Consider the following 23,070-nt stretch of genomic DNA (forward strand, 5'->3'; position numbering starts at 1 on the left):
GTTTTGTCAGGCGGCCAGCTCTAGGAAGACTCTTGGTGGTTCCAAACTTCCAATTAAGAATGATGGAGGCCATTGTGTTCTTTGGGATCTTCAATGCTGCAGAATTCTTTAACCCTTCCCCAGATCTGTGCCTCGACACAAATGTATCTCTGAGCTCTACGGACAATTCTTTCGACCTCACGGCTAGGTTTTTGCTCTGTCAACTGTGGGACCTTTATATAGACAGGTGTGTGCCTTTCCAAATCATGTCCAATCAATTCAATTTACCACTGGTGGACTCCAATCAAGCTGTAGAAACATCAAAGATGATCAATTGAATCAGGATGCACTTAAACTCAATTTTCTTTTAGAAAAGGTCTGAACACTTACGCAAATGAGGTATCGGTTTGTGGTTTGATACATTTGCAAAAATGTCTAAACCTGTTTTTGCTTTGTCATTCTGGGGTTTTGTGTGTAGATTTTTATTTATTTAATCCATTTTAGAATACGGCTGTAATGTAACAATGTGTAAAAAGTAAAAGGGGTCTGAATACTTTCCGAAGGCACTGTATAATACACAGCTGGAGTCATTTTACACTTCTGCGTTGTGATACCAAAAGAATTAGCTAAATGTATAGTTTGTGTATTTCAAATAAATCTGATATTGTCCACAATGATCAACCAAACATCTTGCAGGGAAGATAAATTGTGGATAAGCTTGATAATATATTATCATCGCCTCTAAGAAAGTTATTGAATGATTTTAATGAAAAATATAAAAACTAATTTACAGTACCAGTCTAACCAGTACCATTCTCTAACCAGAATAGAAAGAGGAGTGAGAGGCCCCGGTGCACAACTGGGCAAGAGGACAAGTACATTAGTGTCTAGTTACAGAAACAGACGTCTCAACTGGCAGCTTCATTAAATAGTACCCGCAAAACACCAGTCTCAACGCGAACAGTGAAGAGGCAACAACGGGATGCATCCTAGGCAGAGTTCCTCTGTCCAGTGTCTGTTCTTTTGCCCATCTTAATCTTTTCTTATTTTTGTCCAGTCTGAGATATGGCTTTTTCTTTGCAACTCTGCCTAGAAGGCCAGCATCCTGTGGTCACCACTTCACTGTTGACGTTGAGACTGGTGTTTTGTGGGTACTTTTTAATGAAGCTGCCTCCCACTTCTTTCTATTCTGGTTAGAGCCAGTTTGCGCTGTTCTGTGAAGGGAGAAGTACACAGTGTTGTACGAGATCTTCAGTTTCTCACATGGAATAGCCTTCATTTCACAGAACAAGAATAGACTGACAAGTTGCAGAAGAAAGGTCTTTGTTTCTGGTCATTTTGAGCCTGTAATCGAACCCACAAATGCTGATGCTCCAGAGGCTCTCCGCACTGCTAAAGCTAACCCTCTCTCCTCTGCTCTCATCTTTCTAGACCTATCTGCTGCCTTTGATACTGTGAACCATCAGATCCTCCTCTCCACCCTTTCCGAGTTGGGCATCTCCGGCGCGGCTCACTCTTGGATTGCGTCCTACCTGACAGGTCGCTCCTACCAGGTGGCGTGGTGAGAATCCGTCTCCGCAACACGCTCTCACCACTGGTGTCCCCCAGGGCTCAGTTCTAGGCCCTCTCCTATTCTCGCTATACACCAAGTCACTTGGCTCTGTCATATCCTCACATGGTCTCTCCTATCATTGCTACGCAGACGACACACAATTAATCTTCTCCTTTCCTTCTTCTGATAACCAGGTGGCGAATCGCATCTCTGCATGTCTGGCAGACATATTAGTGTGGATGACGGAGCACCATCTCAAGCTGAACCTCGGCAAGACGGAGCTGCTCTTCCTCCCGGGGAAGGACTGCCCGTTCCATGATCTCGCCATCACGGTTGACAACTCCATTGTGTCCTCCTCCCAGAGTGCTAAGAGTCTTGGCGTGACCCTGGACAACACCCTGTCATTCTCCGCTAACATCAAGGCGGTGACCCAGTCCTGTAGGTTCATGCTCTACAACATTCGCAGAGTACGACCCTGCCTTACACAGGAAGCGGCGCAGATCCTAATCCAGGCACTTGTCATCTCCCGTCTGGATTACTGCAACTCGCTGATGGCGGGGCTCCCTGCCTGTGCCATTAAACCCCTACAACATCCAGAACGCCGCAGCCCGTCTGGTGTTCAACCTTCCCAAGTTCTCTCACGTCACCCCGCTCCTCCGCACACTTCACTGGCTTCCAGTTGAAGCTCGCATCTGCTACAAGACCATGGTGCTTGCCTACAGAGCTGTGAGGGGAACGGCACCTCCGTACCTTCAGGCTCTGATCAGTCCCTACACCCAAAGAAGGGCACTGCGTTCATCCACCTCTGGCCTGCTCGCCTCCTTACCTCTGCGGAAGCACAGTTCCCGCTCAGCCCAGTCAAAACTGTTCGCTGCTCTGGCACCCCAATGGTGGAACAAGCTCCCTCACGACGCCAGGACAGCGGAGTCAATCACCACCTTCCGGAGACACCTGAAACCCCACCTCTTTAAGGAATACCTGGGATAGGATATAGTAACCCTTCTATCCCCCCCAAAAGATATAGATGTACTATTGTAAAGTGGTTGTTCCACTGGATATCATAAGGTGAATTCACCAATTTGTAAGTCTAAATGTAAATGTAGTCTAAAGATGGCCAGTTTTATGCTTCTTTAATCAGTACTACTTTCAGTTGTACTAACAATTGCAAAAGGGTTTTCTAATGATCAATTATCATTTTAAAATTATAAACTTGGATTAGCTAACACGTGGCATTGGATCACAGGTGTGATGGTTGCTGATAATGGGCCTCTGTAGATATTCCATCAAAAATCAGCCGTTTCCAGCTTCAACAGTCATTTACCACATTAACAATGTCTACACTGTATTTCTGATCAATTTGATGTTATTTTAATGGACAAAAATTAGCTTTTCTTTCAAAAACAAGGACATTTCTAAGTGACCCACAACTTTTTAACGGTAGTGTATATATTTATTTATAGAGGAGACCTTTTGTAGAACCAACTCATGGTCAGGAATACAGGAGGCAGTGGTTTTATCAGAGTAGAACATGTCATGTAAAAACCCTTAAGCAGAATTTTTTTTTTTATTCTTAATTCAACCCTGATTAGTATTTTGCCATTTCGTATCTCTAATACATCCTATGGGACAATTATCACTGAGATCATATGCAAATACTCCACTACACAAATATTTATGGGGGTTATTAGTAAGAATTAACTCAATCAATGAAGAGTTAACAGGGCCATGTGGGTTTTGAGATCAATTGAGTAAGATAAAAATCTATGCATATTAAATTGATCTGAAGCCAGGGATAGCTAATCCAGATTCAACTCTCCCAAAATGACCAACTCCGAGGACAGAAAAGGTGTTAAACACTCAGAAATAGCAACAATAGCATCCGCCATGGCAGCAGGGGGGCGGGTACATACCAGCAACATATACATTTGGTTTATCTACAAACCCAGTTGTCAAATTTCTTGGGAACAAAAATATTTATTTAATAAGTCACTTTCTGTGCACTTTAACAATGGGCAAATATGTATGGAAGGTTTCGTTCAAATCCGAAGGGGTGTTGTCAAAAAAGCTATTGAATTCTAATGGATTTATCCTGTTTTAATAGGCACTGTTAAAACAGGATAAGACCCTGATTTAATAACCCATGGAACTTACGATGCAATGATTGAAACGAAGGAGAAGCTTTATAAACTTTGTTGCTTTATTCTTAACAGGAATATCTTATTAACAGGCAGGCGGATGCAACTACCTTCAGAACGTGTTGGACTGCGTCCCAATACTCTAACAAATTTAGCAATACTGCAGACCAATGCTGAAAATGAAGTAAAATAGACTTCACTCTATAAAAATATGTTCGACTACTGTAGTCTTCCTGTAATTAGATGTAAAAAGATATTGGAAGTAGCCTATGAACCGATCATAAACTAAATATAATAATGTTTGTGTGTGTCGCACAAACTCATTTCTGGGATTATTTATTAGAATGGGGCATTTCATGTGTAGTGGTTTCGATGCATATTAGCTTTTGTGGTTGAGTTTGCCCCACCAATATTTTCATGTTCAAATCTCAGAGCCGGCTCACAGCACAGAGCTGGTGAGGTGAAGGGTTGAGGGTGAACCCCACGGATGGTGTGAGGTCCAGATCATCCTCTGTTACTCCAGGAGGAGGAGAGAAACGAAAGCGCTGCAACAGGGAGGTGAAGAAGAGGAAGAGCTCCATCCTGGCCAGACCCTCCCCCAGACACACCCTATGACCTGCGAGAGAGACCAAAGATATAGAAAAAGGCTACCAGAATTGTTCTACTTCTTGCAATGAAATAATTGGCTATATAATGAAGTTAATATACCTGCAGAGAAGGCCATGAAGGCGTCCCTCTTGACAAATCCTCCGTGCTCATCGAGAAAGTGGGAGGGGGTAAAGGTGTGGGGGCTCTCCCATTCGCTATCGTCCTGTAGAACCGACGTCAGTAGAGGAATCACAGATGTCCCCTGCAGTAAAGGTGAAGCATAGGACCCCTTATTTTCAAAGTAAAAGTGATGAAAATTGGTTTAATAAATGTGCACACTCAAAAGGAGTGGATTGCAACTTCAGGCAGAAATATATACTGCTCAAAAAAATAAAGGGAACACTTAAACAACACATCCTAGATCTGAATGAAAGAAATAATCTTATTAAATAGTTTTTTCTTTACATAGTTGAATGTGCTTACAACAAAATCACACAAAAATAATCAATGGAAATCCAATTTATCAACCCATGGAGGTCTGGATTTGGAGTCACACTCAAAAATAAAGTGGAAAACCACACTACAGGCTGATCCAACTTTGATTTAATGTCCTTAAAACAAGTGAAAATGAGGCTCAGTAGTGTGTGTGGACTCCACGTGCCTGTATGACCTCCCTACAATGCCTGGGCATGCTCCTGATGAGGTGGCAGATAGTCTCCTGAGGGATCTCCTCCCAGACCTGGACTAAAGCATCCGCCAACTCCTGGACAGTCTGGTGCAACGTGGTGTTGGTGGATGGAGCGAGACATGATGTCCCAGATGTGCTCAATTGGATTCAGGTCTGGGGAACGGGCGGGCCAGTCCATAGCATCAATGCCTTCCTCTTGCAGGAACTGCTGACACACTCCAGCCACATGAGGTCTACCATTGTCTTGCATTAGGAGGAACCCATGGCCAACCGCACCAGCATATGGTCTCACAAGGGGTCTGAGGATCTCATCTCGGTACCTAATGGCAGTCAGGCTACCTCTGGCGAGCACATGGAGGGCTGACCCACCGCCAAACCGGTCATGCTGGACGATGTTGCAGGCAGCAGAACGTTCTCCACGGCGTCTCCAGACTCTGTCACGTCTCTCATTTGCTCAGTGTGAACCTGCTTTCATCTGTGAAGAGCACAGGGCGCCAGTGGCGAATTTGCCAATCTTGGTGTTCTCTGGCAAATGCCAAACGTCCTGCACGGTGTTGGGCTGTAAGCACAACCCCCACCTGTGGACGTCGGGCCCTCATGGAGTCTGTTTCTGACCGTTTGAGCAGACACATGCACATTTGTTGCCTGCTGGAGGTCATTTTGCAGGGCTCTGGCAGTGCTTCTCCTGCTCGTCCTTGCACAAAGGCGGAGGTAGCGGTCCTGCTGCTGGGTTGTTGCCCTCCTACGGCCTCCTCCACGTCTCCTGATGTACTGGCCTGTCTCCTGGTAGCGCCTCCATGCTCTGGACACTACGCTGACAGACACAGCAAACCTTCTTGCCACAGCTCGCATTGATGTGCCATCCTGGATGAGCTGCACTACCTGAGCCACTTGTGTGGGTTGTAGACTCCGTCTCATGCTACCACTAGAGTGAAAGCACCGCCAGCATTCAAAAGTGACCAAAACATCAGCCAGGAAGCATAGGAACTGAAAAGTGGTCTGTGTCACCACCTGCAGAACCACTCCTTTATTGGGGGTGTCTTGCTAATTGCCTATAATTTCCACCTGTTGTCTATTCCATTTGCACAACAGCATGTGACATTTATTGTCAATCAGTGTTGCTTCCTAAGTGGACAGTTTAATTTCACAGAAGTGTGATTGACTTGCAGTTACATTGTGTTGTTTAAGTGTTCCCTTTATTTTTTTGAGCAGTGTATATTTATGGCATGCCCATACTCCAATATTTCACAATAATGTGTTGTGATCTGGATGCCGTCTTTTTGCATCCCCCAAATGTGGAATCCTTACCAATATCATGGACAGTAATGGTTTGAGAACATTCCAAGATTTGAAAGATACATACACATTACCAGGCAACTCCTTTTTTCTATATTTACAACTAAAGTCAGCTATGCTGGTCTACGGAGTCCCTTGGGAAACCCCAACTACCAAACCATCCAGTGATGGATTTATATATACATTTTCTGGGCTCCCAAAAGGACTGATCTCTATAATTTATAAACAACTTTTGGAAAGCTCATTCTGAGCTAGCCATTAAAAAAGTATGGTCCACAGATCTAATTCAATCTGAACAATTCTTTAACAGGAACAGAATATAGTGACACCGTGTACTCCCTCTCCGGCGCACTAGGTCACCAGGCTTCTCATTATTACACACACACACACACCTATCACCATCATTACGTGCACCAGCACCTCAGACTCACCTGGACACCATCACCTGCCTGATTACCTTCCATATATCATTCCCTTCGGTTCCTTCCCAGGCGTTATTGTTTCAGTTTCATGTCTGTGCGTTGTTCGTTCTTGTATTATGTTTAGTTTATTGATTAAATGATTAACTCCCTGAACTTGCTTCCCGACTCCCAGCTCACACGTTACAATAGACAAATATGACCTTGGCATCCTGTAATCCCAACCATCAATTTATACAGGCGGGGTGGGAGGCATGGTTTCCAGGTGGGGAAGGAGGATGCGGGCAGTTGGATAGGGACTGAAGGGGGGAATGGATTGGGCTTCTCTTTGTATGCATTTCTTTTATTGTTTTTTGAGCCTGTATCCTCCCTTCAGAAAAAAAGAAGACAATATGAAGTTGGTCACAAAATAAACAAAGAGATTTGGATATCCAGGTATCTGACCTTTTTGATGAAATATCCCTGGAAGGTGACATCTCGGCTGGTGGTGTGAGGGATGGCCATGGGTACAATGTTAGCCAGTCTCTGGGTCTCATGGATCACCGCATCAGTGTAGGGTAGGTTCTTCCTGTCCTCTACCAAGGGCTGACGACTTCCTATGACCCTGCTGATCTCCTCCTGGACCTGGTCTAAGACAGAAAGGAACTTCTTATGGGCAGGTGGGACGGTAGCATTCCACCTGGCCATTATCCTGTGAAATTGCAGAGCGCAAAATTCATAAATATTAAATTCAAATATTTAACATTCTTGAAAATGTATGTGTTATACATCAAAATAAAGCTTAACTTCTTGTTAATACAGCCTCTGTGTCAGATTTCAAAAATGCTTTACGGCGAAAGCAAACCATGCGATTATCTGAGGACAGCGCCCCGCATACAAACACATGAAAATCATATTTCAACCAGGCAGGTGCACCACAAAAGTCAGAAATAGCCATATAATGAATGCCTTACCTTTGAAGATCTTCTTAATTTGGCACTCCAAAATGTCCCAGAAACATCACAAATGGTCCTTTTGTTCAATAATGTCCTTCTTTATGTACCAAATATGTCAATTTATTTGGCGCATTTGATTCAGAAATACACCGGTTTCAACTCGCCCAACATGCCTACAAAGTATTTAATAAGTTACCTGTAAACTTGGTCCAAACATTTCAAACAACGTTCCTAATCCAACCTCAGGTACCCTAAAACGTAAATAATCGATAAAATTTAAGACGGAATAAACTGTTTCTAATTCCGGATAAAAACAACGTGTAGCGCGCTCCAGTTCACGTGCACCAAAACAGTAGTGACACTTACAATGAATAGAACTACTTCTTCATTTCTCAAAAGAAAAACATCAAACAATTTCTAAAGACTGTTGACGTCTAGTGGAAGCCATAGTTCCTAATAATAAGGGTATCCCATAGACACCCATTGAAAAATCCTATGACCTCAATTTTATTTCCCTGGATGGTTTGTCCTCGGGGTTTCGCCTGCCAAATCAGCTCTGTTATACTCCCAGACATTATTTTAACAGTTTTAGAAACTTTAGTGTTTTCTATCCAAATCTACCAATTATATGCATATCCTAGCTTCTGGGCCTGAGTAGCAGGCAGTTTACTTTGGGCACGCTTTTCATCCGGAGGTGAAAATACTGCCCCCTACCCAAGAGAGGTTAATACAGCGAAATGTACACTGAGTATACAAAACATTAACACCTGCTCTTCTTTCCATGACAGACTGAACAGGTGAAAGCTAGGATCTCTTACTGTCTCTTGTTAAATCCACTTCAATCGGTGTAAATGAAGGGGAGGAGACAGGTTAACAAAGGATTTTTAAGCCTCAAGACAATTGAGACTTTATTTAACTAGGCAAGTCTGTTAAGAACAAATTCTTATTTACAATGACGGCCTACCAAAAGGCCTCCAGCGGGGACGGGGGTTGGGATTAAAAATAAATAAAATATAAATATAGGACAACACAACATAAAGAGAGAACTAAGATGACAACACAGCATGGTAGCAGCACAAAACATGGTACTAACATTATTGGGCACAGACAACAGCACAAAGAGCAAGGTAGAGACCAATACATCACACAAAGCAGCCACTGTCAGTAAGACTGTCCATGATTGAGTCTTTGAATGAAGAGATTGAGATAACACTGTCCAGTTTGAGTGTTTGTTGCAGCTTGTTCCAGTCGCTAGCTGCAGCGAACTGAAAAGATGAGCGACCCAAGGATGTGTGCGCTTTGGGGACCTTTAACAGAATGTGACTGGCAGAACAGGTGTTGTATGTGGAGGATGAGGGCTGCAGTAGATATCTCAGATGGGGGAGTGAGGCTTAAGAGGGTTTTATAAATAAGCGTCAACCAGTGGGTCTTGCGACAAGGATTGTCTTTGCGTTCCATTCAGAGAGTGAATGGGCAAGACAGAAGATTTAAATGCCTTTGAACGGGGTATGGTGAAGGTGCCAAGTGCATCGGTTTGTGTCAAGAACTGCAACGCCGCTGGGTTTTTCCCACTCAACAGTTTCTCGTGTGTATCAAGAATGGTCCACCACCCAAAGGACATCCAGCCAACTTGACACAACTGTGGAAAGCATTGGATTCAACATGGGCCAGCATCTCTGTGGAATGCTTTCGATACCTTCTAGAGTCCATGCACCAATGAATTGAGGCGGTTCTGAGGAAGATGTTCCTAATGTTTTGTACACTCAGCGTATAAACCTGAGTTAACGTTTAACCTTCATTAATCAAGCCATCCTTATCTAGTTTCATAATATATTCTTCAATCTGGCTCTTTGCCAATGTTTATAACTTAACACCATGAGTGCTTTACTGTTTCATGTCTGTGTGTCACAGGTGGCACCTTAATTGGGGAGGACGGGCTCATAATAATGGCTGGAACGGAATCGAAGACATGGTTTCCATATTTTTGATACCACTCCATTCCAGCCATTATTATGAGCCGTCCTCCCCTCAGCAGCCTCCTGTGGTGAGTGTGCGTGCATGCGTTTGTGTTTATATCAATCCTTACCCTGTATATGGGGGTACTTGGCCATTAGCAGTAGACCCCAGCGCAGGGTTGTCCCGGTGGTGTCGGTACCAGCACCAAACAGGTTAGTAACACTAATTACCAGGTTGTCGTCATGGTAGAGAGAATCCATATTGCCAGATTCCTAACAGAAACAGACCCGCAGATGACATGAGTTATGTACAGTCTTTCCTCAACTCTTAGCCAAGAGAAACTGGCATGCATAGTATTGATGTTAGCCCTCTGATTACAATGAAGAGATAAATGTGCCACGCTGTTCTAGGCAGCTTAAGTTGGCCCTTCTTTAAACTGGACAATAATTAAGATAAGATCAAACTAGAGCTTGCTTTGTGGAGAGTGGTGCTTCTACACCTGGATTGTTTGCTGTTTGGGGTTTTTGTCCGGGTTTCTTTACAGCACCTTGTGACATCAGCTGATGTAAGAAGGGCTTTATAAATACATTTGATTGATTGAAAAAAGCAGAGCATCTATTTATCATGGACAGTCCTCTTCAAATCTTTACAATCATTGAATCAATATGTGCTGACCATGAGAGTTTACAATCTAAAATAACACCAAGTAGCAGCCACACCATTAATTACCAGATTCAGCTGATGTCCAGAACTTAGGGAATGATTTGTATCAATACAATGCTTCATTTTGGAGATGTTCAGGACCAGTTTATTACTGGCCACCCATTCTCAAACTGACTGCAGCTCTTTGTTTAGTGTTGCAGTGATTTCACTAGCTGTGATTGCTGACGGGTTGAATCATCAGCTTACATGGACACAGGCTTTGTTTAATGCCAGTGGCAGGTCATAAAAATAGAAAAGAGTAGAGGGCCAAGAGAGCTGCCATGCAGTACACCACACTTTACATGTTCAACATTAGAGAAGCTTCCATTAAAGAAAACCCCTTGGGTTCTATTAGATAGATAGCTCTGAATCTACATTATGGCAGAGGTTGAAAAGCCATAACACATACGATTTTTCAACACGTTATGGTCACTAGTATTAAAGGCTGCACTGAAATCTTTTTATTCTACATTTCTATCAACCAATCATCAGCCATTTGTGCCAGTGCATGTTCAGTGGCCTTCTCTATAAGCATTCCGAAAGTCTTCATTTGTTTACAGCGAAATAGCATTGTATTTGGCCAAACACCATTTTTTCCAACAGTTTGCTAAAAGCTGGCAGTAAGCTAATTTGTTGGCTGTTAGAACCAGGCCTGAGGACAAACACTTCTCTAGGCTCAGATTAAAGACATGACAGTTGTCAATGCCAGGAGGTTTGTCATTATTGATCGACAATCATTTCTTCACCTCTCCCACACTAACTTTACAAAATTCAAACTTACAATGATTTTCTTTCATTGTGTTTTTTTTATGCATGAATATGTTAGCTCACAGTTTGCTGTTATTTCCTGCCTAAGTTTGCCACCATGCCAATGAATGAAGTTATCATTAAAAGAATTGGCAACATCAAATGGTTGTGATAAATAAGCCATCTGATTCTATTTACATTTTAATAAAATGTGTCTTTCTGCCCATAATTTCCTTTTATTTATATAACTAGGCAAGTCAGTTAAGAACAAATTCTTATTTACAATGACGGCCTACTGGGGAAGAGCGTGTTAACTGCCTTGTTCAGGGGCAGAACGACAGATTTTTACTTGGTCAGCTTGGGGATTCAATCCAGCTACCTTTCAGTTCCTGGTCCAACGCTCTAACCACTAGGCTGCCTGCCGCCCCAATTTAAAGTACTCCAAAGTTTTAACCCCCCATCATTCTTTATATCCTTGATCTTGGCTTCATAATACAGTGTCTACTCTTTGTTGAGTTTAGTCACATTATTTCTCAATTTGCAGTAAGTCAGATGTACAGCCAGACTTATTAGCCACTCCTTCTGCCCCATCTTTCTCAACCATACAGTTTTTCAATTCCTCATCAATCCATGGAGCCAGTTTCTTAAAAGGTACATGTTTATCAATAACTAGAAGAAGCAATTTCATAAATACATCAAGTGCAGCGTCTGGATGCTCCTTATTAATCACATCAGACCAACAAATATTTGACATCATCCACATAAGAGTCACAGCAAAATGTATTTTTTTCTTCTTCTTAAAACGGCATTGTTGATTAAGGGTTTGTAAGTACGCATTTCACTGTAAGGTCTACACCGGTTGTATTCGGCACGTGACTAAAACAACTTCATTTGAATTGAAAATCTTTTGTATGATCTCATACACTATTTTAGTCCATCTTTTAGAAGCTTTGCTTTCCTGGATATAGCCACCGGATATTGTGATCCATATTATTAGTAAAAATGTAATCAATACAGTGCATGTGGATGATCGTTCCTGTTCTGTTTGTAAACACCCTAGTAGGTTGATTAATAACCTGAACCAGATTACAGTCACTGGTTACAGTGAGATGCTTCCTCTTCAGCGGAGAGCTTGATGACAACCAGTCAATATTCAGGTCCCCAAGATAGTAAACCTCTCTGTTTATATCACATACACAATTTTTTTATTTAACCAGAACAAATTCTTATTTACAATGACGGCATACCCCGGCCAAACCCTAACAATGTTGGCCCAATTGTGCGTCGCCCTATGGGACTCCAATCAAGGCCGGTTGTGAAACAGCCTGGAATCAAACCAGGGTCTGTAGTGACGCCTCTAGCACTGATATGGAGTGCCTTAGACCGCTGCGCCACTCGGGAGCCCCCATCAAGCATTTCACACACATTATCTGGATACTGACAGTTAGAACTTGGTGGCCTATAGGAGCTACACTACAATAGGCTTTAGAGGAGGCAGGTGAACCTGCAACCACAACACTTCAATAACACTTGACATGAGATCCTCTTTAAGCATTACAGGGATATGGCTTTGAATATGTACAGCAACAACTCACCCATACGTATTCCTGTGTCTTCTGTAGATGTTATATAATTGTATTGCTAATGATGTATCAAATGAATTTTATAGAGTCTCATAAATGGCTAATATATGAATATATATCTGATGTTAGCAAGTTATTCATTGTATTAACCTTATTTCTAAGGCTACATATATTAATATGGGCTATTTTTACCCCTCTCCTGTGTAGCTTAGAGATAGACATATTATGGAAAATAACAAAAAAAAAGATAATCAACACATTCTTTTAAATCAGCTTGAGGAACTGTTTTAGTGTTTGAGTTTACATGTGATTCTACTGACATAGAGAACTAGTTAGATCCTCCTTCAACTGGCATTTAGTCAAACTGGTTGAATCAACATTGTTTCCACGTCATTTTAATTAAATTATGTTGAATCAACGTCGAATAGATGTTGAATTGACGTCTGTGCCCAGTGGGATGTTAGTGTTGGACAACTCAAGTTAGTTGTGTTTTTTGGCAGTAAAGTGAACCACAAGGTGGCGTAATAAGTATTATAAACCCGACAGTTTGGTTCCTGGATACTGATTGTCCGAATGTCTTGGTAACTTAGACAATATACAACAGGTGTGATGCAAAATTACTCATTTACTGTTCTAATTATGTTGGTAACAAGTTTATAACACCAACAAGGCACCTCTGGGTTTTGTGGAATATGGCCAATATACAAGGACTGTATACAGGCACTGCACTTCGCATCATGCAGTGCCTTAGCTGTGGTAAATTGACCATATACCACACCCCCTTGGACCTCATTGATTAATTATATTCTGTGTAGTCATACCGAGCAATATTAACCCCCCTAGGGTAGGGGGCACTATTTTCAACCCTCCGGATGAAAAGTGTGCCCAAAGTAAACTGCCTGCTACTCAGGCCCAGAAGCTAGGATATGTATATAATTGGTAGATTTGGATAGAAAACACTCTAAAGTTTCCAAATGTCTGTGAGTATAACAGAACCGATATGGCAGGCAAAAACCTGAAAAAAATCCATCCAGAAAGTGGATTGTTTTATTTTTGTAGTTTTCTATTGAATGCCATTACAGTATCCATTGACTTAGGACTCAAATTGCACTTCCTATGGCTTCCACTAGATGTCAACAGTCTTTAGAAATGGTTTCAGGCTTGTATTCCGAAAAATGAGGGAGTAAGACCACTTTGAATGAGTGGACCATTCAGTGTCCCAGAGGTTTTTCATGCCCGCGACCGAGAGCACGCCTTTCTTGTTTTCCTTTTATATTGACAAAGCTTTTGTCTGGTTGAAATGTTAGATTATTATGACTAAAAACAACCTGAGGATTGATTATAAACATCGTTTGACATTTTTCTACGAACTTTACTGATACTTTTCGGATTTTTCGTCTGTCTGTTGTGACTGCCTTTGAGCCTGTGGATTACTGAACAAAATGCACAAACAAAACAGAGGTTTTTGTATATAAAGAGAGACTTTATCGAACAAAACAAACATTTATTGGGAGTCTTGTGAGTGCAACCATATGAAGATCATCAAAGGTAAGTAATTGTATCACTATTTCTGACTTGTGTAACTCCTCTACTTGGCTGGTAACTGTTTGTAATGATTTATCTGTTGGGCGCTGTTTTCAGATAATCGCATGGTATGCTTTCGCCGTAAAGCCTTTTTGAAATCTGACACCGTGTGTCACGTCCTGACCATAGAAAGATGTTATTTTCTATGGTAGAGTAGGTCAGGGCGTGACAGTTTTTTTTAATATGTTTTCTATTTCTATGTTGTCAGGTTCTAGTTTTGTATTTCTATGTTGGGGTTTTGTTTGGGATGATCTCCAATTAGAGGCAGCTGGTCCTCGTTGTCTCTAATTGGAGATCATACTTAAGCAGGGTTTTTTCCCACCTGGGTTTGTGGGAGATTATCTTTGAGTCAGTGTATGTTTCACCTCTGCGTCACGGTTTGTTGTTTTTGTCATTCAGTTTATTTATGTATTGCATAGTTTCTCAGTGTAAATAAAATGTGGAACGGCACACACACTGCACTTTGGTCCGCTCCTCCTTTTGACAACCATGACACCGTGGTTGGATTAACAAGAAGTTAATCTTTAAACCGATGTATAACAGTTGTATGTTTTATGAATTTTTATAATGAGTATTTCTCTTTGCAATTTCACTGGATGTTGGCCAGGTGGGACGGTAGCGTCCCACACCCCCTAGAGAGGTTTAATGCAACACTTTGTTATCAATGAGTGAGATGCAGATTCTGCATGAAGTCTTCATACCTCCAGGGTCTGCTTTCGGACAAGGAACGAGTCCACAAAGCCTCTACACATCTGAGGGTTCAGAGTCTCCTTCAGGCCCCTCACCAGCTCTGTCACATCCATCTTCATATCAGCAATATTCTTTTTCAGACGTGTCAGGTTGTTTACCCACGGGCCCAACCAGGGGAACATGTTGTACATCTACACATAGATTCAGGTAGAATACGCATAAAACAATATTATATTAATTATAACATAACACACCACAACTATGATTAGATTACTAAATACATAAATTAAAATGTGATACACATATGCATAAATGTGTCATTATTAGTTGTGAGCACCAATTGTGATATTCAATATTTGATATCGATATGAGCAAGGCATATTGTAATGTCGGTGTATTATTTTTACTATTCTGTAAAAAGAACACATTACTTTTCCTGCGTACACAAAACCCTCAAACAGACCTCACAGGCTCTCAATTTAGCATATTTAAATGAATTGCCTGTTGATGGACCTATAATATAGGGCTCCCTAACTAACCAGTTTGAATACAATATTATAATACCAGAATATTCACGCCTGGCTGTCACGACTTCCGCCGAAGTCGGCTCCTCTCCTTGTTCGGGCGGCATTCGGCGGTCGACGTCACCGGCTTTCTAGCCATCGCCACTCCATTTTTCATTTATCCATTTGTTTTGTCTTGTTCCCTGCACACCTGGTTCTCATTCCCCAATCACACTACATGTATTTATTCCTCTGTTCCCCCTCATGTCTTTGTGTGAGATTGTTTCGTGTTTACATGAGCGGCCCATGGATCAGACTCCCATTTTCCCGGCCTCCTGCCTGGTGGCGCCGGTCGTGTGGGAGCTGGACGTGGACATTGAGCAGGTGTTGCGTACAGAGCCCACTCCACTCCAGTGTCCCGTCGGGCGTCAGTACGTTCCATCTGCAGTCCGTGACCAGTTGATCTATTGGGCCCACACATCACCCTCCTCTGGTCATCCGGGGTTCGGTCGGATGGTGCGCTGTCTGACTGGGAAGGACTTGTGGCCCACCTTGGCTCGGGACATGAGAGTTTGTTTCCTCCTGCTCGGTGTGCGCCCAGTATAAGGCTCCTAGACACCTACCCAGAGGTAAGTTACATCCCTTACCCGTTCCACAACGGCCTTGGTCATACCTGTTGGTGGATTTTCTAACAGATCTTCCTCCCTCACAGGGAAACACCACGATCCTGTCGTCCTGTCGTCTACTCCCTCTGCCCGGTCTCCCTACGGCCCTACAAACTGCCCTGTTTACACACGTCTTCCGGCACTACAGGGTACCTGAGGATATAGTGTCTGATCGAGGTCCCCAGTTCACTTCGAGAGTCTGGAGGGCGTTCATGTAACGTCTGGGGTCTCGATCAGCCTCTCCTCGGGTTTCCACCCCGAGAGTAATGGGCAGGTGGAAAGAGTGAACCAGGATGTGGGCAGGTTTCTGCGGTCCTATTGCCAGGACCAGCTGGGGGAGTGGGCGGCGTTCATGCCCTGGGCAGAGATGGCGTAGAACTCGCTCCGCCACTCCTCCACGAACCTTTCCCCCTTTCAGTGTGTATTGGGGTACCAGCTGGTTCTGGCACCGTGGCATCAGAGTCAGACCGAGGCTCCTGCGGTGGACGATTGGTTCAGGCGTGCGGAGGAGACATGGGAAGCCGCCCATGGTCACCTCCAGCAGGCCGCGCTGCGCCAAAAGACCAGCGCGGACCGTCACCGCAGTGAAGCCCCGGTGTTTGCACCGGGGGACAGGGTCTGGCTCTCGACCCGAAACCTGCCCCTCCACTTGCCCTGCCGAAAGCTGGGCCCGTGGTTTGTGGGGCCATTTAAAGTACTGAGGAGAGTGAACGAGGTATGTTACAGGTTACTGCTTCACCCGATTACCATATTAACCCCTCGTTCCATGTGTCTCTCCTCAGGCCGGTGGTGGCTGGTCCACTCCAGGAGTCTGAGGTGCAGGAGGTTCCTCCGCCCCCTCTGGACATTGAGGGGGCCCCGGCGTACTCCGTCTGTTTCATCCTGGATTCGAGGAGTCGTGCGAGGGGCCTTCAGTACCTCGTGGAGTGGGAGGGGTACGGTCTGGAGGAGAGGTGCTTGGTTCCGGTAGCGGATGTGTTGGACCCTGAACTGCTGCGGGAGTTCCACCATCGCCGGCCAGATCGTCCTACGCCTCGCCCTCCGGGTCGTCCCCGAGGCTGGTGTCGGCTCACCGCTGGAGCTGCGCGTCAAGGGGGGGGGGGGGGGGGGGGGGGTAGTGTCCTCTCCTTGTTTGGGCGGCGTTTGGCGGTCGACGTCACCGGCTTTCTAGCCATCGCCGCTCCATTTGTCATTTGTTCCCTGCACACCTGGTTTTCATTCTCCAATCACACTACATGTATTTATTACTCTGTTCCCCCTCATGTCTTTGTGTGAGATTGTTTCGTGTTTACGTGTCAGGTTTGACGCGCTATTTCTGGTGTGCGTTTATTCCGTGTTTTATTTTACAAGGTATGTTTATTTGCTTGTACATATTATTGGGAATGTTTGCGCATGTTGCACTTTGGTATATTGGCTGGAGGTTTTCATCGCAGTGGCGTCTGTCTGTCTGTCTGTTGGTTTCTCCTGCCAAAATAAAGTGTGCGCCTGTAAACAGCCCTCTGCTCTCCTGCACCTGACTCCGCTCCCAGTACGCACATTATTGACACTGGCCCAACGGACAATCTGCAAACAGTTGTCTGAACTTCAAAGAGCCATGGAAGGGAACAGAAAAGTGAACATACACAGTTGCAATATATTTTATGCAAACCGATACGGAATCACAAAAATGGTACTGATATTGATATAATTTTGTATATTGGTGCCCATCACTAGTGATTATGTAACCATATTATATATAATAATTACAATGATATAATTAATAGTAAAAAATATTTTAGCCATTTAGCTAACACTCTTATCCAGAGCAATTCACAGTTAGTGCATTCATCTTAAGATAGATTGGTGACACAATCACATCTCACAGGCATAGTAAGTACACTTTTCTCAATAAAGTAGTTATCAGTAAAATCAAAGCTAGAAAACTTTTTTTGGGGGGGTGAGGAGGGGTTTATTAAAGATTGTTTTTGAGGAGGTAGAGTTTCAGGTGCTTTCGGAAGATGGGCAGGGACCCTGCTGTCCTAGCTTCAGGGGGAAGATGGGCAGGGACTCTGCTGTCCTAGCTTCAGGGGGAAGATGGGTAGGGACTCTGCTGTCCTAGCTTCAGGGGGAAGATGGGCAGGGACTCTGCTGTCCTAGCTTCAGGGGGAAGATGGGCAGGGACTCTGCTGTCCTAGCTTCAGGGGGAAGATGGGCAGGGACTCTGCTGGCCTAGCTTCAGGGGGAAGATGGGCAGGGACTTTGCTGTCCTAGCTTCAGGGGGAAGATGGGCAGGGACTTTGCTGTCCTAGCTTCAGGGGGAAGATGGGCAGGGACTCTGCTGTCCTAGCTTCAGGGGGAAGCTGGTTCCACCATTGGTGTGCCAGGACAGAGAAGAGGTTGGACTGGGCTATGAGGATTTTATTTGATATGTTAAACGTATACATCATGAATATTGTATATAATGATGTATAAGCAGCTTAGTAATGGGTTATAAACTGTACAATAATGGTTTATAATAAGTTTACTGGCACATCAAGTAAAGTATAACTGTGTATGTACATTTTAACTTGCAAGAATTCCCAAGAGGCTCTTCTGTTTCCTAGTTTTATTGATTGCACTGAGACAGCCATTATTTACTCAGTAAATACAGTAAAAACAAAATGGTCTGAATAATCAGACTGTACCTGAGCTGATGCAGTACCTGTAAGGTACATACTCTCATTGGCCCTGTCGGCCATGCCTGTGAATAGGGGGTCAGTGTATTCAAACCTGCTGCCATAGACAATGGCCGAGATAATGTTGGAGACGGCATAAATCACAGGCTGGGTGGTGTCAAATGCCTTACCTGTAATAGACAAAACATCTAATCAATTACTAAATAAGCTTTCCAGAACCCACACAATCACTTAGCAAGCCAATTAGCTATTTACTAATAATGTGGTTAAAAATAGCCTGATTTTTAACCAGGCAATTAAGCCTAGGCATCCCCTATAAATACATCATGCTACTTTTACTACTAGTGTAGAGATACTGATATTCTTACCCTCATGTTTTTCCAACACTTCAATCAGGTAGTGAATTTCCTCTAAGATTTTCTCCTCACTCCCTTTCTTGCCCATCCCAAAGTCTCTAAGGTTTGTCAGGGCAAAGCGCCTCATCTCTTTCCATGAGTCTCCATTGGCAAACAGAATCCCTGTAAAGAACGTAGATGTTTCCATGACAATTCAAAGTGTAATAATAATAAATCATGATATTTACTATAATATGCCATTTAATAACGAGCATGTACCAAATATATTTTTATAATCTGCCAAATTATCTCTGCATCCTTTCTGGTCATGATCATCTGTAACTATTTTAGACATTTATATAATTTGCAGAGGAGGATTAGAGGATTAGAGTCAGAACATTTGATGAATTGTGGAAAGTCTGATCTCTGCATTCACCATTCTAGCCTGATCTCTGCATTCACCATTCTAGCCTGATCTCTGCATTCACCATTCTAGCCTGATCTCTGCATTCACCATTCTAGCCTGATCTCTGCATTCACCATTCTAGCCTGATCTCTGCATTCACCATTCTAGCCTGATCCTAGCCTGATCTCTGCATTCACCATTCTAGCCTGATCTCTGCATTCACCATTCTAGCCTGAAATGTCAGAAAGGAGTGGTATTATTCAAAATGAACTTGTCAGCTATTGGATCCCTTTCAACCAATCAGAGGACAGCCTAATTCAAGCACAGTATTTGGCAACATTGGTTGTCCTAAACCCAACCACTGTTTCTGCAAGGGTACTGATTGGACCATTTTCTGGTTTATTCCAAACGCCAATCTATTGGATAAAGGGCAGGCTGATACATGCAGTAAAACAGATTGGTGAATGAAGCAATCAGACTTGTTCCACCAGGCTAGAATAAGACTTTCAACAGCTTGTAATGCATTTCATATCCAACTCATCTCAAAGTGTCTGAAATGTATTGTGTAGCTCAATAAAGTTTATTTAAAGTAACTATTAGGTGAAAATCTCACTTTTAAAAGTTCATAATTTGTTAACTCATACCCACAATGTTGTTGACTCATCCTATGCTCATATTTGTGGCCAACACATACATTGGAGAACAAACGCATGGATTGCTGTTTTAGCTTGTTCATAGACTGCTTACAGATTATTAAGGAAATCAATAAAACAGGTTGTAATTTGGGTGAACTATCCCTTTAAGAATGGAACATAGCCAGCATAAGAGTAAAATATCATTACCATGTCCTTGGCTGAACTCATAGAACACAGGCGTGATGTCCCTGTCCCCAAAGTCCTCTGCCTGGTTGACCAGCGCCTGCTTGACCGTCTTGTATCCTGCCAGAACAACCACTTTCTTGGGTCCAAAGTGAACCGTGAAGATGGAACCATATTTCTTGGAGAGCTGGACAGATAAAGTATACATAAAAGTAAACCATAGACTCAGTTATGTCTTGTAATGCTATATGACTAAACACATAACTGGACATCACATACTGCTTGTTTAACATGTTTCAGTCAAGAAATAGCGTGAAGACAGTGGTTTACAGTTGATGTCAGACCTAGGTTCAAATACCAGTCAATGTAATTGAATTACTTACAAAATAATTATTATTTAGACAACGTTTTTTATTGGAAATACATTTGGAAAGTATTGGTGTCAAGCTCCCGCTCCCAACGTCACCGGTCTACTAATCATTGGTCCTGGCAACCCATCTTTATGCACACCTGGCAACCATCATTACGCACACCTGAGACTCAGTCACACCTGGACTTCATTACTCCCTTGATTACCTCTTTATATAGCACTCTTGTTATCAGTCATCAGACAGTATTGTTTATGTTTCCATGTCAGAGGTCTGGTCATGTCATTAACTGCACCTGCTTACTGACTCCCTGCATCTGTTACAATTGGCATGTATTTACAACTACTTGTTTTTTTATTTGAAGTAGTTGTTTTTGGCTGTGTATTAGAAAATAGTCAAACACAAAAATGTCATACTTAAGTACACTATGTATTTGAACCCAGGTCTGTTTTAACAAGATCCTTGAAAGGATATTCCTAGGGTGCATCTCGGGCGCCGAAAACGTGGATGTCGATTATGGCAGGCCCCCGTACCTCTCTGATTCAGAGGGGTTGTGTTAAATGCGGAAGACACATTTCAGTTGAATGTGTTCAGTTGTACAAATGACTAGGTATTCCCCTTCACTTTCAATATTCTAAAGTGGCCTAATCTCTTTCCTTGCAACACATTGGTCACTGTCAGAAAGTATTTTGACCATAGCCTGGTCCCAACAAAAAACATCTGGGACCAGGCTACTTGGGCAGGACATATCTACTTAAGTACATTAGAGAATAGAACATTAACCAGCTAAAAGCATGTGCAATGTGCCAGAGTTCATTCATCAGTTTGCTTACTGAACTTTTCAAACCTGGTGAAATCAAATCAACCTCATCATGTTTTGTTCTGAAAGCAACGGATGACTTCATCTTACCTCACAGAGAGTGTGGTAGGGCTTCTTGAGGTCCAGCTGGAGCATGTTACCAAGCAGGGGCAGCGGCCTGGGTCCTGGAGGCTCCTTCCCCTGTTCCTCAGAGTTGGAACCAGAGGAGTGGAGGTAGAGGACCAGCAGAAACAGCACAGTACCCAGCAGTGTCACCGTGCTTGATGCCTGCAGAAGACCTTCTATAAGAGACATCTTCAAACTGAGCTCATACACCTTATACTGGGCTAAAAATACAACGCACTAATGCTCCGTTATGGAACAAGTGTATGTGCTCAGAGAACTTCCACGACAACAGATCTCCAAGGAATGCTATTTGTATAACCTCCCCACCCCACCCTATTGGAGCAAGATGAGAAGAGGGAGGGTACAACCTCAGAGGAGGAGCTAAACAATGCAACTCCAGCAGGTCTGTCGACATATCATATAATTGTGAAACTCACATGATCTCACCTGCAGGTCATTGACAAACTCTCCATATGATTTGTTTCCTGGTCTTCCCAAAAAGGTAAAACATCGAAAGGCATTTATAGGCCCGGCGAAATGGAATTAGGCTGATAGACCAGATTAACACATGTAAACTTTATTCCATCACCAAATGGATGGTGAGGCTTACGTAGATAGAATGAGGTTAAATCTAATCATATTTGGGATTTGATTGTGTTGCTAAAGATTTTCAGAAATTCCCCTCTGTTGTCTATATACTTTGAAAACTCTATAAATATCATATAAAAAGTTAATAAATTACTGATTGACATACAGTATATCACAAAAGTGAGTACACCCCTCACATTTTTGTAAATATTTGAGTATATCTTTTCATGTGACAACACTGAAGAAATGACACTTGGCTACAATGTAAAGTAGTGAGTGTACAGCTTGTATAACAGTGTAAATTTGCTGTCCCCTCAAAATAACACAACACACAGCCATTAATGTCTAAACCGCTGGCAACAAAAGTGAGTACACCCCTAAGTGAAAATATCAAAATTGGGCCCAATTAGCCATTTTCCCTCCCCGGTGTCATGTGACTCGTTAGTGTTACAAGGTCTCAAGAGTGAATGGGGAGCAGGTGTGTTATACTGCTCCCCATTCTCAAATATACTCAAATATTTACAAAAATGTGAGGGGTGTACTCACTTTTGTGATATACCGTATATTTACATCTCCAATCATATATAATAACTTTTTAGACACTTGAAAGTGTTCCACATTTTATGTTTTATTTGTTTAACAAGTGAATTACACATCCGTACATGTCCTGATGTGTCCATGTATGTGGAGCCCTGCTGTCCTAGACTGTCACCCAGGGGTAAACAAGTAAATTACACCTCCGTACATGTCCAAACTTGTCCATGCATGTGGAGCCCTGCTGTCCTAGACTGACCCCCGGGGTAAACAAGTGAATTACACGTCCGTACATGTCCAGACATGTAGAGCTCTGCTGTCCTAGACTGACCCCCCCAGACGTGTCCATGTATGTGGCGCCCTGCTGTCCTAGACTGTTCCCCGGGGTAAACAAGTGAATTACACGTCCGTACATGTCCA

The 23,070-nt window shown here is 43.0% G+C and overlaps 1 protein-coding gene across 3 annotated transcripts; it reads right to left on the reverse strand.

Annotated features, from left to right (window-relative positions):
• Window positions 1-3,485: 3,485 nt before the first annotated feature.
• LOC115206636 (cytochrome P450 2K1) lies at window positions 3,486-21,836 on the reverse strand. 3 transcript variants are annotated; one of them, XM_029773810.1, is made up of 9 exons: window positions 21,514-21,835; window positions 20,260-20,422; window positions 19,045-19,194; window positions 18,686-18,846; window positions 14,866-15,045; window positions 9,679-9,820; window positions 7,102-7,286; window positions 4,375-4,516; window positions 3,486-4,282 (listed from the first exon to the last, which is right to left on the reverse strand). In XM_029773810.1, the coding sequence occupies exons 1-9, from the start codon at window positions 21,715-21,717 to the stop codon at window positions 4,095-4,097; spliced, it is 1,515 nt and encodes a 504-aa protein (XP_029629670.1). In that variant the 5' UTR covers window positions 21,718-21,835; the 3' UTR covers window positions 3,486-4,094. The 3 variants fall into 3 exon arrangements, with proteins under 3 accessions (XP_029629670.1, XP_029629678.1, XP_029629686.1); XM_029773818.1 differs by lacking the exon at window positions 9,679-9,820 and having other exon boundaries at window positions 7,102-7,281; window positions 21,514-21,836; XM_029773826.1 differs by lacking the exons at window positions 3,486-4,282; window positions 4,375-4,516 and adding an exon at window positions 6,770-7,027 and having other exon boundaries at window positions 21,514-21,836.
• Between the last annotated feature and the right edge of the window lie 1,234 nt (window positions 21,837-23,070).

The sequence above is a fragment of the Salmo trutta genome, chromosome 1, assembly GCF_901001165.1.
Source record: "Salmo trutta chromosome 1, fSalTru1.1, whole genome shotgun sequence".
Lineage (NCBI taxonomy): Eukaryota > Metazoa > Chordata > Actinopteri > Salmoniformes > Salmonidae > Salmo > Salmo trutta.